This window comes from Bactrocera neohumeralis, chromosome 6 (genome assembly GCF_024586455.1).
Source record: "Bactrocera neohumeralis isolate Rockhampton chromosome 6, APGP_CSIRO_Bneo_wtdbg2-racon-allhic-juicebox.fasta_v2, whole genome shotgun sequence".
Classification (NCBI taxonomy): domain Eukaryota; kingdom Metazoa; phylum Arthropoda; class Insecta; order Diptera; family Tephritidae; genus Bactrocera; species Bactrocera neohumeralis.
Window position 1 is genome coordinate 9,961,741 of NC_065923.1, and position 16,750 is coordinate 9,978,490.

Consider the following 16,750-nt stretch of genomic DNA (forward strand, 5'->3'; position numbering starts at 1 on the left):
ACTCTCATATGTTAACCAAATTAAAGAAAAAATATAATGTATTTATGGGGAATAATACACCACATTGGCAACTCTTATTATTATTAGGTAAAATTTATGTACAGCCACACTGCCTTAAGCAGCTGATTCCTGATACAGAATTTTTTAAACAATTAAAGTAGTGTAACTTTGGTAAACAGAGAATCCAACGGAATAACTTTTTTATATACAATAAAATTAAAAAGAAACTCGTGAAAAAGTGGTCATCGTAAACGGAAATTAACGAAAATATCTTAAAAGAAATTGCAGTTAACAGAAAGCTACATTATGTTTAATGGTTAGAAGTAGTGTTATATACATATATTTTATTATTCTATAGTGCACAATTGTCATTTAAACACAAACAAAATTTCCGAATTGTTGGTGTAATATATAACCGCGTATATGTATGTAACTATAGTACATTCTATTGATTTCTTTGTTCATAAGAATTACATAAAATAAACCGGAAAATGAAATCAATTCTACAATTACAGTGTGACACACACGATAAAAATGTGTAAAAGTTCTCTTCTGGGGAGTCCCCACTTTCTGAACCTCAGACTAATCTTTACATCAATTCGAACTATATCAGTTTTTTTTTTCAATTAAAACACAAGCATAGGCAATGTTTAATTAGCTTACATTTTTCCAATTCAAATAGATTTAGATCGCGCAAATAACAGCCCTAATAGCAGAAAGGTGAAGGAAAATTCCGGTAATGTAGAACCAGCTGACAGCTATTCTATCAGCATTAATAAATAAAAACCCTCAACCTTTGTGAGAAATACAAAATCCACAAATTTGTCAATGCTTTCAGAATATGGCCACATAAAAATTAAAAATTTATAAATACATATATAATTATTAGCATTAGTATGTACATACATACATACAGCATGAGTTAAACTGTCTGAAATATACTGACTTATCAGCGTTTGATCTTTTGCACTTAAAATTTAAACTAGAGGCAAGACTACGACGTGCAACTACAAAAAAACAAGAAGATGATCCCTCTTAACTGCGTATTTGTCAAAATTTATGTACATACATATATTATAATATAAAAACAGATTTTTTTAATTGATTTAGTTTCTTATTTTCTTTCTTAAAATTAAAATAGCATATTATGAGAAAATCAGTTACAGAAAGAAAATCTTAGAAAATACCTTAGGTTAACAATATGCTTTTGTTACTCGGAAATGGTTTGTCCAATTCATGCTATGTACATTTTTTCGACAATTAATACCTTGTGTTGCTATATTCACTTAATTTATTTTTTATTTCATTTAAATATTTAGTTCTTCAACGATTATTAGGAGGTGACACACCGCCAAATAAAGTGCTGGAAATTAAAGGCGAATCCCTAGGAAGTTTATTAGTAATAGGGCGAGATGAAGGCATGGTACTTTATTCACCGCCCTTCAATTCAACAGACAAAAAGGCATGCTACGAAATTGTTCTCCAACGTCATGTTAATGACCCCGTCAACACTTGCTTTAGCTTATATCGTTCGCCTATTCAGCAAGAAGCAGAAGACCGATTCAATGCTTTTGTACATCGATTACCCGTATTTGTTTCTATCGTTAAAGAGGTAATGTCGTGCTAACTCACATATATGTATATTTAAATTGACTTTAAAGTAAAAGTTTTTTACAATTTTATTTAAACAATCAATAATCGCTTAAAATACCTAGTTTTTCAATGTTAACGGTATACAAAGAGTATGTGACGCCTTAGCAGAAAATCCGTCCTGGTCACTAGCTCACTTAGTTGCCTATTTTAATCTTGTGGACTACGTTAGCAATCCCAAAGTCCTGGAATTCATTGATTACTCTGACCATGTACACCTTATGTCACCATTTCAGGTAATATTAACAAAAACATTGATTTTTTTTGTAATATACGAGCATAACTTATTATATTCTCGCAACATGTTGCAGCTGAGTATAAAAGTCATCTTTCATCTTCAATAACTTTCACAATATTTCGTAATATTAAGTGTTGCCATCAACTGAAAGTATTTCCTATCTATAGTATAAATTCTTCGGTTACACCCGAACTTAGCCCTTCTCCACTTGTTTATTTACTATTACTAAAATATATTTAGCTTGCCATCAAAACCGGGAATATTGAAATGGTCAAGACATTGATGCCACTGTGTAAAATGGAACATTTGGATAACAACAGTAATTCTATTTTCCATTACGCCGCTAGCACAACAAAAGAAATTATAAATGTAAGTAAAATTAAAACTAAACTTGTATTAAACTTAAGTAGTTTTTAGCAATGATGAAAAATATTTTGGGGGTTTTCAACTTTGAGTCTTATTTTTGTACTCGTCTTTTTCAAAATTCATAATATGATTTTTTTTTTTCATCTTTTAAGTTGTTAACCTCAAAAAGTACGGAAAATCTCAATCACATCAATTCCGATGGTTATCCGCCGTTACATTTGGCATGTTTATCGGACAAACCAGAGTGCGTGAAGGCTTTACTATTAGCTGGGGCAGATGTTAATTTAAACGCCAAAAATATGAGTAAAATATACAAATCTAGTACACCGACTTCAGTTGCTGAATTTCTTAAAACGAATGCAAATAAGCTATACACGCAGGATATGAAGTACGGTGGAACTCCACTGCATTGGTCTTCATCGCGTGAAACATTACATGCTCTCATCATGCAGGGATGCGATGTCAATGCCACTAACTTCGATGGGCGCACAGCTCTTCATTTGATGGTAACATTGAATTTAAGTACTCTTTCACAAAGGAATAACTGATTTACCTTGATATTCAGATTGCTCGAAACAGATTTGAATGTGTTGTTACGCTACTCGCTCATGATGCTGATATTGATGTTTTTGATAAAGATGGGAACACACCTTTACATATAGCCATCGAAAAGAAATTGGTACCTATTGTTCAATGTCTTGTTGTCTTTGGTTGCGATATAAATATGAAAAATAAAGATGGGAAAACACCTAGACATATGGTCGGTACAGATTCAAATGGTGGCAAAGACAGTGAAATTCTTTATATTTTACATTCAGTTGGTGCCAAGAGGTAGGAAATCTATTATATATTTAATTAGACTTTATAGTTAGTATTATATGTTCCAACTTTGTATAATTTAATAGATGCCCAGAATCAAGCACGAAGTGTCCCGCAGGCTGCAACGCGAAAGGATCTTACAATGGAATACCACCGGAGTCACCAGAGCCAGTTGAGCAACGCGAGCATATTGAAAATATGCTAGCAGCAACTAGTCGTCAAGCAATCGATGGCTTTTTGGGTACATCGTTTAACGGTGGCGCGGTTACACCGGAGTAGGTTTTAACCACATGTATAGAACTGTACTCTCAGAAATCATTTACATATTTCTAATTGACAGACCTACTGTTATCGTTGATACCGAGAAAGAACAAAAAGGACAAAGTATTATGGATGCCCTATTGGGGATGTTTACCACGAAAGTCAATACCGACAGTAAAAAAGGTAGAAGAACATTCATAACTAGCAATTTCAATCAATTTAAACGTAATTTTATTTTCTACACGAATAAGTATCGCCCAGTAATAGTTTGGAAGGCAATGGTAGTGGGGATGCTACTGGGGCCAATACTCCAACAACACCGGGGTCTTCTAGTGGCTCTAGCAATAGAGGTGAAAAGCCATATGGTCGCGGTCGTTTATTATGCCTAGATGGTGGCGGCATTCGTGGTCTGGTGCTCGTGCAAATGCTATTGGAAATCGAAAAACTTTCTCAAACCCCAATTGTACATATGTTTGATTGGATTGCAGGCACTAGCACTGGCGGCATTTTATCACTTGCTCTCGGTTGTGGTAAAACAATGCGCCAATGCTTGGGTGTATACTTGAGGTTGAAAGAACAATGTTTCGTTGGCTCACGTCCCTATCCAAGTGAATTGTTCGAAAAAATATTAAAGGACAATTTGGGCGAGTTCACTGTAATGACGGATATTAAACACCCAAAAATTATGATAACCGGTGTAATGGCTGATCGTAAACCAGTGGACCTGCATCTTTTTAGAAATTATCACAGCGCCAGCGATATTCTAGGAATTGTTACACCTATTAGTAAGTAACAATGTCTTATATTGATTATATTATCCTTACTTATGTATATAATGATAGATAATCGTCGTGTGCCTCCACCGCCCCCAGAAGAACAACTAGTTTGGCGTGCAGCTCGGGCGACAGGAGCAGCACCATCATATTTCCGGTTAGTAGATTTTTACGCAATCTTTTTGAGAGTGTAACGTATTTATTAAATATTTATACTCTCGCAACAAAGTTGCTATGGAGAGTATTATAGTTTTGTTCACATAACGGTTGTTTGTAAGTCCTAAAACTAAAAGAGTCAGATATAGGGTTATATATGCCAAAGTGATCAGGGTGAGGAGTAGAGTTGAAATCCGGATGTCTGTCTGTCCGTCCGTCCGTCCGTGCAAGCTGTAATTTGAGTAAAAATTGAGATATCATTATGAAACTTTGTACACGTATTTCTTGGCTCCGTAAGAAGGTTAAGTTCGAAGATGGGCCAAATCGGCCCACTGCCACGCCCACAAAATGGCGAAAACCGAAAACCTATAAAGTGTCATAACTAAGCCATAAATAAAGATATTAAAGTGAAATTTGGCACAAAGGATCGCATTAGAGAGGGGCATATTTGGACGTATTTTTTTTTTGGAAAAGTGGCCGTGGACCCGCCCCCTACTAAGTTTTTTGTACATATCTCGGAAACTACTATAGCTATGTCAACCAAACTCTATAGAGTCGTTTCCTTCAGGCCTTTTCATATACAGTTCAAAAATGGAAGAAATCGGATAATAACCACACCCACCTCCCATACAAAGGTTATGTTGAAAATCACTAAAAGTGCGTTAACCGACTAATAAAAAACGTCAGAAACACTAAATTTTACGGAAGAAATGGCAGAAGGAAGCTGCACCAAGACTTTTTTAAAATTTAAAGTGGGCGTGGCGTCGCCCACTTATGGACCAAAAACCATATCTCAGGAACTACTAATATAATCAATTTTACAGCAAAAGAAAAAAATATGTAAATGACGGATATTGAAATCTCGATTATCACTTTATCATGCGAGAATATAAAATGTTCGGTGACACCCGAACTTAGCGCTTCCTTACTTGTTTTTATTTTATCTAGTATTCATTAAAAGCCTAGAATCATAATTCTACAAATATTCTAAACAACATATGTACATTAAGTTCGTGAGTCGTAATCCCGTTTATATTTTTATTAATAACTTTCTTTAGCAATTTTTGCATTTCAATATATTTTAAATTGGAACATATGTACATATATTATTTTGCGTTGTTTCAACGTATTTGGATTAAATTAACAATTTTTGTACTGAAATCCTTTTGTAAGTAAATTGAGTTATTTATTCACTTGATTGTCCACAGTGCTTTTGGGCATTTCCTTGACGGCGGCTTAATCGCAAATAACCCGACATTGGACGCTATGACCGAAATACATGAGTACAATATGGCATTACGCAGTGTGGGTCGTGAAAAAGAGGCTGTCCCGGTAAGCGCTTATTTTAATTAATTTTTGTATTTCTTATTATCTTCCTTTATCATATTATCTTTTATAGGTTTCAATAGTTGTTTCCTTAGGCACCGGTTTGATACCAGTAACTGCGCTTAAGGATATTGATTTGTTTCGCCCTGAAAGCATATGGGATACCGCCAAATTAGCTTACGGGTTCTCAACAATTGGTAAGTGAAAGCACGTTCTTGAGCGCATATAATTTGCTAAACTATCATTACAATAAAATGGATAGGTAACTTGCTTGTGGATCAAGCGACAGCTTCTGACGGACGCGTTGTCGATCGCGCACGCGCCTGGTGCAGCACTATCGGTGTTCCATATTACAGGTATAGCCGACTTCAGTACATTTTCAAATATCAAATATTTATTACTTCATACCATTGTAGATTCAATCCACAACTCTATGAAGACATTGCCATGGATGAAAAAGATGATCAGAAACTGATAAATATGTTATGGCATTCAAAAGCCTATATGCACAACAATCGCAACAAAATAATAGAAATGATAAATTTTTTGAAATAGCATATAAGGAAGTTTTAGCCAAACATTTCGCTTCAGATATAATTATATAATAATAATAGTAAAATTTAATATTATGTGTTTTATAAAAAGTAATTACTATAATATGTTACAAATTAATGTAATCTTATATAATATAAAAAATTGGCATGAGAGAGCATTCATTAAATTAGTCATAACTCATTGTAAGTCTTGTATATATCCATCACTTGCATCAACTGATTCTCAAATATTTTCAAAAAAGAAGAAATTTACTTGCGTGTAGCTCGAAATAGAAACAATGGTATAATAAAGCTTCTATCAAATATTAGATTTTTTATGAATTTTTTCTAAAAGCGACAACATACATACATACATATGTACATTCAAGTTTCCATTATGCACAAATAAAAACGATATTTATGATTCTAATATATTCCAGGGACGGACTATTAAAATGCAAGTAAATTTACGTAAAAGGTCCATATTTAGCTTTTAGTTTCACTTTGGCTGTACGCGTATTATTTGGAAAAGATCTATCATATTTATAGAACATGTAAATGGATTATCTGAATTGCGTAAGCGAACTGAATGAATCGTATATAATCATAAACGCGTACTCGTATGATGTCGCAATTACTTAACTAAAGTGCAATGCGAAATATCAATTAAAAATATTTTGTATTATTTGTCAAGTTACGAAATGAGTCATATCGTGGTCTCTAAATAAGTGGTATCTGTATTTATTCAAGACTAAATCAGTATTTAGATCATAATGACGTCACGTTTATTTGCATAAGAATGTTATTCTATTAATTAACAAGCATTCCGTCTTTTAATTTCATAGTCGAAAAATTATTTTTTAATGATGTTTACATTATATGTATATATGTACATTTATATATTAATAGTAAATCTGTAAGCAATGTAAATATTTCACAATATATGTATCTAAGAATATTATTCAATTACAATGAAGTTATGTATGTATGGATTTATGAGTTTTATTTCACTATTAGGTTATGTTAGTTTGGAAATTGCACACATATTGTATATAATTGTTAATTTTCTTATTTAAGTCTAACTAACGTTACATATTTTGACAGAAATGTTTTCAAATTATCCCAGGTCTTAGTCGGCTCATTGAAGTTTCTTCATTATCACTGATATTTTCTCTTGTGAAAATGTGATGCTTTCGATATTCAATTAGTCGCAATATGTGGGTGGTGGCTATCAATATCACTAAGGCTTAAATCTTAAGAATTGTATTCTTACCGTTATCGCACTTAAAACAGCACAAGTCTCAAAATCATTCTGTGGCCGGATCTTAGTAAATAGAATTTTTTAAACAAGTGCTATCGATATACATTATAATCGATTAGAATCCGATTGATATATTTCATACTTTTAATGTTGGCAACGCAAGTGTTACGATTTTGACAAATACATATATTACATATATTTTTTTTCATTCTCTGTAGTGTACTATTAATTGGTCCGGCTTTTAGAACAATATTTGCCGATAGAATTGGGCAAACAATACAATTATTTATTGTAGTTATTAGCGCTTTGTTAGCGCAATGTATTCCTCTGCCAAAAAGTTACAACGAGTGTTATCCTCTCAGGAAATCCGCAAGACATTCATTGACTATTTCAAAATAAATCATGATCACAAATTTGTGCGTTCCAGCCCGGTAGTGCCATTCTGTGACCCGACCGTGGCATTCGTTAACGCTGGTATGAATCAAGTAGGTGTAATGTTATGATATAGAACATAATAATTGTATTAAAAGTATGTATATATCTAGTTCAAGTCCGTTTTCTTGGGTAAAGCTCAACCGCCTTATCCTCGAGTAACCAATTCGCAAAAATGTATTCGCGTTGGTGGTAAACACAATGATCTTTCTATTGTCGGTCAGGACAGCTATCATCACACTTTTTTTGAAATGTTAGGAAATTGGTCGTTTGGAGATTATTTTAAGGTACATATAATAAAATATTATATAGTTTTTTCCTCCTCTAATTAGCAATTTTATTGAAATAGCGCGAAGCCTGTGAACTGGCTTTTGAACTTTTACGTGGTCCCTATAACATTGATCCAAGTAGATTATATGTAACATATTTTGCAGGTGATAAGGTACTTGGTTTGCCTGCGGATTTGGAATGTTATGAAATATGGCGTAGTTTAGGGTATGTCAAAATTTCAAACTAAGTTTGTATCATATTTTGTTACATTATAATTTCTTAACAGTTTTCCCGTTGAAAGAATATTACCGTTTGGTTGTAAAGAAAATTTTTGGGAAATGGGTGCGACTGGCCCATGTGGTCCCTGTACAGAAATACATATCGATCATTGTCCCACAAAAGGTCATGAACGCGCGAAGCTCGTTAACACAGACAGACCAGATTTAACCGAATTGTGGAATTTGGTTTTTATCCAATACAATAGGTAAATAATATTATTTTCAATTTTTCGAAAATGTAATATAATCAGGATTTCGTTTTAGGAACGAAAATGGATCTGTAACACAATTACCCGCTCAACATGTAGATACAGGCATGGGATTCGAAAGACTAACTGCCATTTTACAAAATAAATCATCCAACTATGATACAGATCTTTTCATGCCAATTTTCAACGCCATTCAAAAAGTATGTTGTTGTTTATGATTATGTTAATAATATACATAAGTATATTTAAAATACTTGGGTTTTGTTAGATAACACACGCACCCCATTATAGTAGTAAATTCCCAACCCCACTAGAAGACGCTACACTGGATACAGGATATAGAATTCTAGCAGACCACTCTCGGATGATAACGGTTTGTTTAGGAGATGGCATGTTACCTGATCAAAAGTATTTACTTTACACAAGAAATCAATATAATATCTAAATTTCCTATTCAATATTTTAGCCAAAAACTGCGACGGGTTTTACGCAAAGTATTTACTATAAGCGAAAATATATTTAAAAATGAGATGTTGGTATCTCAACTTATACCTATAGTAATAGATACAATAGGTATGGCGTATCCAGATTTATATAATAAACAAAATTCCATACTCGAATTAATAGCTCATGAACGCGAAGTATTCAAGGCATTACGGGAAAGCTCTTCGAGGGCATTTGCTGAGGTCCTAATGGAATATCCCAATCTGGAGGAAGTTGATTTAATGGAATGTCCCGGTTTTGTGACAGCTTATCGAGATTTCCAAATTCACAAGGAAACATTTAATAACAATATCATACCCGGTAAATTTTTGTTCAAACTTACGGATACTTATGGTTTAACTGAGGAAAATTTCAAAAAACTTGCGGAATTAGAGAATATGGAATGTGATTTGAATGGTTACTTGAAGGAAATAGCGAATGCTAAGTTGAGATCAAAAGCTTCCTCAAACGATGGTAGCAGTGAAAATAAGCTAAGAAATCAACAGCAGACAAACGAAGCGCTCCTACTGCTCACGCAGAAACTCAATTACACAGATAATAGTACGAAATATAATTATAGTTATGATATAGATGAAAAGCGGTATAATATTCCTTGTGTTTCGGCCCGAGTTACTGGTATGGTATTTGAAGGCAAAGAATCAAACACAGTGTCACTGAATAACTCGCAATCAGAATTATTATATGTGGCAACAGACATCACAAACTTTTATCATGAATCTGGTGGACAGCAAAGTGATATTGGCTCAATGCTGCTAACATCTGAAACAAATGGCGAAACACTTGAGTTGCCTGTCAAAGAAGTTATAGCTATGAATGATTGTATTATACATGTGTGTGACTTGTCGAATGTTGAAAAGGACTTTATATTGAAAGCAGGTGCTAATATAAAGCTGGTAGTAGATGTTAATCGACGTCAGCTGACAACATGTCATCACACAGGTATGTAGCCACAAATACAAATGTACATATCGTCACCTGAAATGCAAAATAACGTATCATCAAAAAATTCGAAATTGAATGTCTTATAGATTACGCTTCACTACTTATGTTCAACATTTTCTGGTTCTCCGGATCAAATATAAACTAGTTTTAACCAATATTAAAATTCTGTTTCACTCATGTTCCATTTTATTTCGTGTTTCATTCATGTCACTGTAAATTTCCGAAAATGTTGTTACGTTATTTTGCATTTCAGGTGACGATATGTAGATGTATATTTAGATTTAGTAATCATACAACCATTAGATTATAGAAAACTTAATAGTCTTTATGATAAATAATAAGAAAATAATCTTTGTTCCATCGCATGTGATTGGAATGGTTAAATACAAGTGGGAAATGATATCATCGATTCTTCTTGATTAATTAATTTTGCTAGAACTCGAATTCAAGAGTAAAATTTGTGAATCTATTTATTTTATTTTATTATTTATTCTTCTAGCAATCCATTTGTTAAATGCTGCCATCCGTACGCTGTTCAAAAAGGTCACTTATCAAGTCTCCAGTGCCGTTACGACTGATAACTTCAAGCTTGAGGTAGGTCTAATTGGAAAACGCATTAAAAAGGAGGATATTACACAGCTGGAAGATATGATTGTGTAAGTAGGAAACTAAATACCAAATTAAAATTTTTAAACTAAGCGTGCTCGAATTTATACAAATAGAGGTACTATAAACTCAAAAGTGCCAGTGGATGTGAAGATTATAAACGCCAGTGACGTATTACAACAAGACGATATTACAATGATACCTGGGGAAGTTTATCCTGAGTCTGGACTACGGTTGATAAGCATAAAATGTGAGAACCCTCAATTGATTTCCAAAGAATTGTGTTGCGGCACACATGTGAGAAATACACAAGAAATAGAATATTTTTGCATCACAAATCTAAGGCAAACGAATCGTGCACGATTTTCTTTCACAGCAGTTGCAGGCGAAGCCGCAGAAAATGTATGTCAAGGCTTATATAATAAGTAGTCTTTATTTGTTAAATTTAACGGTACAAAATCTATCATGTTTTATAGGCTTTAAGAATAGCAGCTCTCTTACAACACCGTGTAGACATGCTGGATAAAGAGTTTAAGACTGATAATGTTACAAATGCCACTGAGATTGAACTGCAAAAGATACGCCACAATTTGATACATATGGAAGTTGCGTTACCTTACGTGTTTAAAATTAACACCATAGAACGCATTAATGATATGCTCAAAAAGCTTAAAGAAACAACCCGGACAACTTTAAAGTAGGCATTTATTTTATAATCATTATATAGCATTTCTCTTTTTCCATTATGATAAACTATTGCAGAGAGTTTGTCGAGGTCGAAATGAAAACGTTATTACAAGAAAAACCTATTAAAAGCCATCCCTTCATTGTGCATTACATCACAAGCTCAGCACTGGTCGAGGAGGTGCCCTTGCAAAGAGCTACAAAACTTTGTACCGATCGTCCGATACTTGTAGCTAGCATGTGTGATAGCATCGTTAAAGCACGTTGTTGTGTGCCCAAGGTATTACAACCTCTATTTTTTAACAAAGCATGTGTGCAGATATCTTTATTGTTGATATTTACAGAAATTTGTCAGCGATCATTTTGATGCCGAACAGTGGCTAAAAGAATTCGCAGTGGTTTTTAAATCACAGGTTTCAGCACCAAAGGGTCAAGATTCTGCAGAAGTATGTAATATGAAAGGCAGAAAAGTGTCCACTTTATTCGAAGAACAATTAGAAGAAGCCATCGGAAGGGCACAGACTTTCGCCTCTCAACGCCTTTTGTTGTGATTTGAGCTTTACAAAATCAAAAGAAGAAAAAAAAAAAACACTTCAGTAAAATAATTACATGTGCATATTTTTTTCATAGGTGAGTTAAAAGTAAAGTTTTTATTTTGCATATTTTCTATGAATATACAGCGGTATCTTCAGTAAATATGCGAAAAATAATTGGAACTTTTATAAAATACCTCTTGATTTTGAGTAACGAAATATGTATTATGTAACTCCAAGAGCTAATCCTAATCTCAAACCTCAATTAAGGATCTCTGGAATATATCCATGCTAGTGTTTAGCTGAGTGAAATCTTTAATTAATATTTTATTTACACCTAAATGCTTATTATTAAGTGTAAAACAATATATGGTTATCAATGGAGATGGACAAAATACGTTTTGTATTTCATAAAAAATAAAAAAATATATATTTTTTTGAAGCATAATAAAACGTTGCACACTTTAATTTACAGGAGTTATATTTGCCTATAGAACTAGAATAAAATATTCTAAAGAAAACATTATTGAGTGTAAATACATAGTATTCAACTATATTTCGTATTTTTATTTTAAACTTTGCATTTACAAATTTTCACTTCTAATAAATAACAAAGTACGTTTCTCTAAAGGAAACATAAAAAAACATTTACCTAAAGATTATTTAACCTAAAAATTATACATCGTTATGATCCTCCTCATATTCGTAATCATCGTATTCGTCATCTAAAAAATATCAGAAAACACATAATCATATGTACATATTGAAAATAATAATAATTTTAGTACCATGTTCTCTTCGTTTCCGCGCATAAGCCCGCTTTGCTACTGGTGCTTGATCGGTCTCGCCGTGCAGCAGCGAATTTCTATAGAGAACAAGTGGTTGCCATTCTTCAGCTCTGCTCGATGGCATGGCCGGTGAAATGCGTCGATCAAGAAAACTCAGTATTACTTTTTTATCCTGCTTTAACAATTTGTTGTTGAATTCGTTTAATACTTCAAGGAATAAAAGCCGTGTGGGTGCCGCTACTGGGTCTTCAGGAACATCGCCGACGGCAAAAAGAATACCAGCTCGATGCAAAGCGATCACCGGTTCGCGATTTTTAATTGCATCAAAGCCAAACGTCAATGCGAAACGCTTTGCCAATTCCTTTAAGTCGGAAAAATCATGCGAGTTCTTGGAAATTACACCGTTTTCGGACTGCTGCTGCAATTCTTTGAACACTGCTATCAAGCTAAGGAGCAGAGTCAAAGCAAAGTTTATTTTATTTATTTCGCGTGCCTTCCCAAGTGTAGCTTTAATAATGTCGCCGTACTCATTATAACACTGAAACGAGATTGGTTATTCAAATTAAATAAAATAAAAACGAATACAACATGCAGACATCAACATCATTCATTAACACCGGTCACCTAGGGCTTACTTACCTTCACATAGTGTTTAAACATTCCCGCCGCACTCTTTGTTGGTATAATATTATAAACAATCAGTTTGCAAAATGAAGCCAAAAAGTTGCGCTTTTTGTGTAATTCCTCAATTCGTGTCTCGTCTTGAACAACTGCAATGAAATATACGCACTTTAACTTAAAAAATAAAAAGAGCTCTTAGATACCTTCTTGTTTGATTGTAAAAACGTAATGTTGAACAAAGTTATTTAAAATTAGCTGTTCGTCTAGCGTTGACTTATACTCCAGTGAGCGTAAATTTTCATTCTCGTTTTTCGAAAGTTGATCAGAAAATACAATCAAAATATCACATATTGACTGGTAGGCCTATTAGAAGCAAAGGTAATGAAAATACATACATATTTATATGTATATATTAGCACATGTTAAACAAGTAAAAAGTAACTAACCGATTCTTGGATTTGCTCCGTTGGGCCGTCCCTTGTTAATTCAAAACAAGCTGCCATATATTTCACTAGGTTATCGCGCAGTTCAGCGCAAACCATGACGACGTTATTGCTCTCACATTGGTTCTCAACAAAATACAGACCCCAGCTTATTGAGAAATAACATGCTTCGATGCAATATATCAGCGCTTCATTGGGCAATGTGCGTCCAGGATTTTCTTTAGATTGACATTCTTCCACGTCTTGGAAAATAGATTCGAATAAGTTCCAAGGGTTAAGATTGTGAGAGGCGTACAGAATGGATATAACTTTTAGCGAAATTGTAACATTATAGATTTCATCTTCGTTTGGTAGTTCCTCGCCTGAATATAATATAATTGACTATGACTCTTTTGATGTGAATTTGCATTTAGTTTATTTACTCACCTGCTATTAAGTTACGCCAGTCATCGATAGCGTCCTTATATTTGTTGACCGCATTGTCTATAATATTTGAACGCGCTACATCACACCGGGTGTAGGTGGCACTACCCTCGCTGCACAAGTACTCAAGTGTTTTGGCGCACGTCTCGAGCACTTCTCGGTCCGTATGTACAGACATTATGTAACTCATTTTATCTAAAAGAGCCTGCAAGTTCGATTCTTGTCGATTTGTAGTATATATATCCAATTCAAAATATTGCGGTACAGCCAAAAGATTTGCTAATTTCTCGCTGTCTGCCTGGTATTTTTCCAACAAAGGAGGAAGTGTTGAAATAAAATGTTCCGTAAGCCGTACTTTTTCATCTTGTATAGCTTTTAGTTCCTTTGAGCTCAACGTTATTTTACGGTTACTGGCACGTCCAACAGGAGCCTCACCTGTCGCCGATTGTTTTACACTGCTTACCATTATCTCAATAAGAGTGGATTCTTGTTTATTATCCAATACCTCTTCGTTAATGCCGGGTTCTTCGAGCAGTAAATCAGTCATACATTCCCAATCCTTGACCATGGCGTTATTGTCTATGAAAGAGTCCACCAGGTAGGCGCCATGTTCATGCAATTCTGACTCAATAAAGAATTGCACTAAATCCCGTATCAAAGGCGTATTGGGTAGACGTATTTTTCCGCGTCTAGTTTTTGTTTCCTCCATATCCGATGTTAAATGGAAAAGACGTACATTCAAAAACTCTGCTGCAGCTTGCGCTACGCCGCGATGTGATGAATAAACAAGTTCATATACAATTTCACAATCTTTATCTGCCAATATGTCAGGATGTATTCTAAAAAGTTAGTTTGCATTCATAAAATAAGTAATTCAAGACCAAAATAAAAGATTTACTTTAAAATACTGATAACCAATTTCACTGCATGAACTGCCACTTCAAATTCTTTATCCAATGTCATGGCGACAATTCGGTCTTTAAATTTTGATGTAAAGAGCTCCAATTTCCCTTTCAATTCTTCTTTATCATACAAAGGTAGCAGAGCTTGTAAGCAACGAAGACGAACTTCGCCAACTTTGTCATGCAATGTCCAACCGATATATTTCAAATAAGAATCATCCAAAAAATTTTGCGGGTAGTTTTCCATCCATACTCCAATTTCCGCCATACAAATTGCTCGAATATCTGGTAAAGTATCCCTAAGAAAATTAAAAAGAATTAAAAATTAAGATAATAATTTGAAGTGTTACTTTATATGTACCTATAACGATGCACGAAAACGGACTTAAACATGTAAGTCAACATATTCTTGATTTCGTCCATATTCTCTTCAAGCTCAGCACGTTTTGTCATCAAGGACTCTAGCCGGTCAGTTGCCCGACGGTCTCGCGACTAAAAAGATTTTAGTTTAATAACGTTTTAAATATGTTTAATTACAAATACTTCGTACCTTAACACGTTCGGCTTCATATTGTTTAGCAGCATTTTCAAAGTTATTAGATACTAGTAACGCCACATCTACCAAAGCTGTCATTAACTTCATGGCTGCCAAAGTTGCCGTATGGCGGAAGGCGCGCACTTGGGAATCAGAGAGACCCGTCAAAAGCGATATTACGTTATCCATAAGAAATTGATCATATATTATGGAATATTGACATTGTTTAACCAAAGTTTGAACAAAATCACAAAAATTCATTTTAAATTTCTTCCATTGTTGGCCAGGCATTATTAAGGGATATTCTCCGCTTTCCTATTGGATTGAAATAAAATGAAATTAAAATAATACACTAATATATTCATGTAACCTCATCAAACTCCTCAGTCATTTTTCGAATCACAGCGGTATGTTCCATTGGATGGGGCATATCTTCAGATATTTTACCCTTACAACCACTCGCATTTATAAAAAATTGCATTAGAGCTATAAGTGCAGAATCACGATTTTCTTTGTATTTTTCGATCCAATCATCAACAATACTCTGAAACAAATTTTAAATTAATCCAGCATTCCAATTTGTATTGTTTTCACTCACGGCTATAGCTGACTTTGAATGTCGCACAATGAAGTACAAACTGTTTTCATCAGTAGTGACGTCCCTTTCCATATCCACCCTCTCCTGTTCCTTCTCAATATGCTCTTTTCTTGGTCTATCAACTCGTTCACGACGTTCACCAGGGGGTTTGCGGGGACCCGGTTGCTTTCGTTTGCGGGCAACCGGAGCGAAAAAGTCGTCTTCATCGTCGTCTATTATTGGCGGTTTATCACGGATTCCCCCTCTGGCGCGAAGGCGAGTCATTCGTTTCATTGGACTATCTCCATCTGAAGTACTTTCATTTAGCCCTTCTCTACAATTTTAACAATTCTTCATGAATGTACAGCTAAACCAACTTCAAACTAATGATATTTACCCATGTTCCTCGTACTCTGGAGGCGGATCATTCATTCGAATTCGCTTACCACCTCGTCTTGCCATCATAATAATGGAATTTTCAATCAATATATTAATCTTTCAACTATCTTAATTTATATTTTATTGTTACACACAACACAATTCTCTTTATGTACCTACGACGCATTCTAGATACATTCAGATTAAGCGTTATAGGGTTGATAGTAATATATCGATAGACC

General features: G+C 34.2%; 3 protein-coding genes across 5 annotated transcripts; 2 read left to right on the plus strand and 1 right to left on the minus strand.

The window, feature by feature from the left end:
* The first annotated feature begins 108 nt into the window (after positions 1–108).
* On the plus strand, positions 109–6,451 carry LOC126761396 (85/88 kDa calcium-independent phospholipase A2). Of its 2 annotated transcripts, none has more exons than XM_050477513.1 (14): positions 109–316; positions 1,320–1,612; positions 1,716–1,886; positions 2,129–2,257; positions 2,407–2,760; positions 2,820–3,085; positions 3,160–3,348; positions 3,414–3,517; positions 3,586–4,119; positions 4,177–4,264; positions 5,472–5,595; positions 5,663–5,786; positions 5,852–5,945; positions 6,006–6,451. In XM_050477513.1, the coding sequence occupies exons 1-14, from the start codon at positions 307–309 to the stop codon at positions 6,142–6,144; spliced, it is 2,619 nt and encodes an 872-aa protein (XP_050333470.1). In that variant the 5' UTR covers positions 109–306; the 3' UTR covers positions 6,145–6,451. The 2 variants fall into 2 exon arrangements, with proteins under 2 accessions (XP_050333470.1, XP_050333471.1); XM_050477514.1 differs by lacking the exon at positions 109–316 and adding an exon at positions 647–736.
* A 1,150-nt stretch (positions 6,452–7,601) lies between these two features.
* LOC126761027 (alanine--tRNA ligase, mitochondrial) lies at positions 7,602–11,916 on the plus strand. Its single transcript, XM_050476906.1, has 12 exons — positions 7,602–7,868; positions 7,929–8,102; positions 8,165–8,310; positions 8,372–8,569; positions 8,628–8,772; positions 8,841–8,980; positions 9,039–10,015; positions 10,518–10,674; positions 10,741–11,026; positions 11,101–11,321; positions 11,387–11,588; positions 11,653–11,916. The coding sequence occupies exons 1-12, from the start codon at positions 7,701–7,703 to the stop codon at positions 11,857–11,859; spliced, it is 3,021 nt and encodes a 1,006-aa protein (XP_050332863.1). The 5' UTR covers positions 7,602–7,700; the 3' UTR covers positions 11,860–11,916.
* A 456-nt stretch (positions 11,917–12,372) lies between these two features.
* Positions 12,373–16,718, minus strand: LOC126761026 (cohesin subunit SA-1). Of its 2 annotated transcripts, none has more exons than XM_050476904.1 (12): positions 16,528–16,718; positions 16,152–16,464; positions 15,924–16,097; positions 15,569–15,868; positions 15,380–15,510; positions 15,015–15,317; positions 14,120–14,955; positions 13,697–14,055; positions 13,454–13,613; positions 13,269–13,390; positions 12,630–13,167; positions 12,373–12,566 (listed from the first exon to the last, which is right to left on the minus strand). In XM_050476904.1, the coding sequence occupies exons 1-12, from the start codon at positions 16,593–16,595 to the stop codon at positions 12,517–12,519; spliced, it is 3,354 nt and encodes a 1,117-aa protein (XP_050332861.1). In that variant the 5' UTR covers positions 16,596–16,718; the 3' UTR covers positions 12,373–12,516. The 2 variants fall into 2 exon arrangements, with proteins under 2 accessions (XP_050332861.1, XP_050332860.1); XM_050476903.1 differs by having other exon boundaries at positions 13,269–13,399; positions 16,528–16,717.
* Positions 16,719–16,750: the final 32 nt, after the last annotated feature.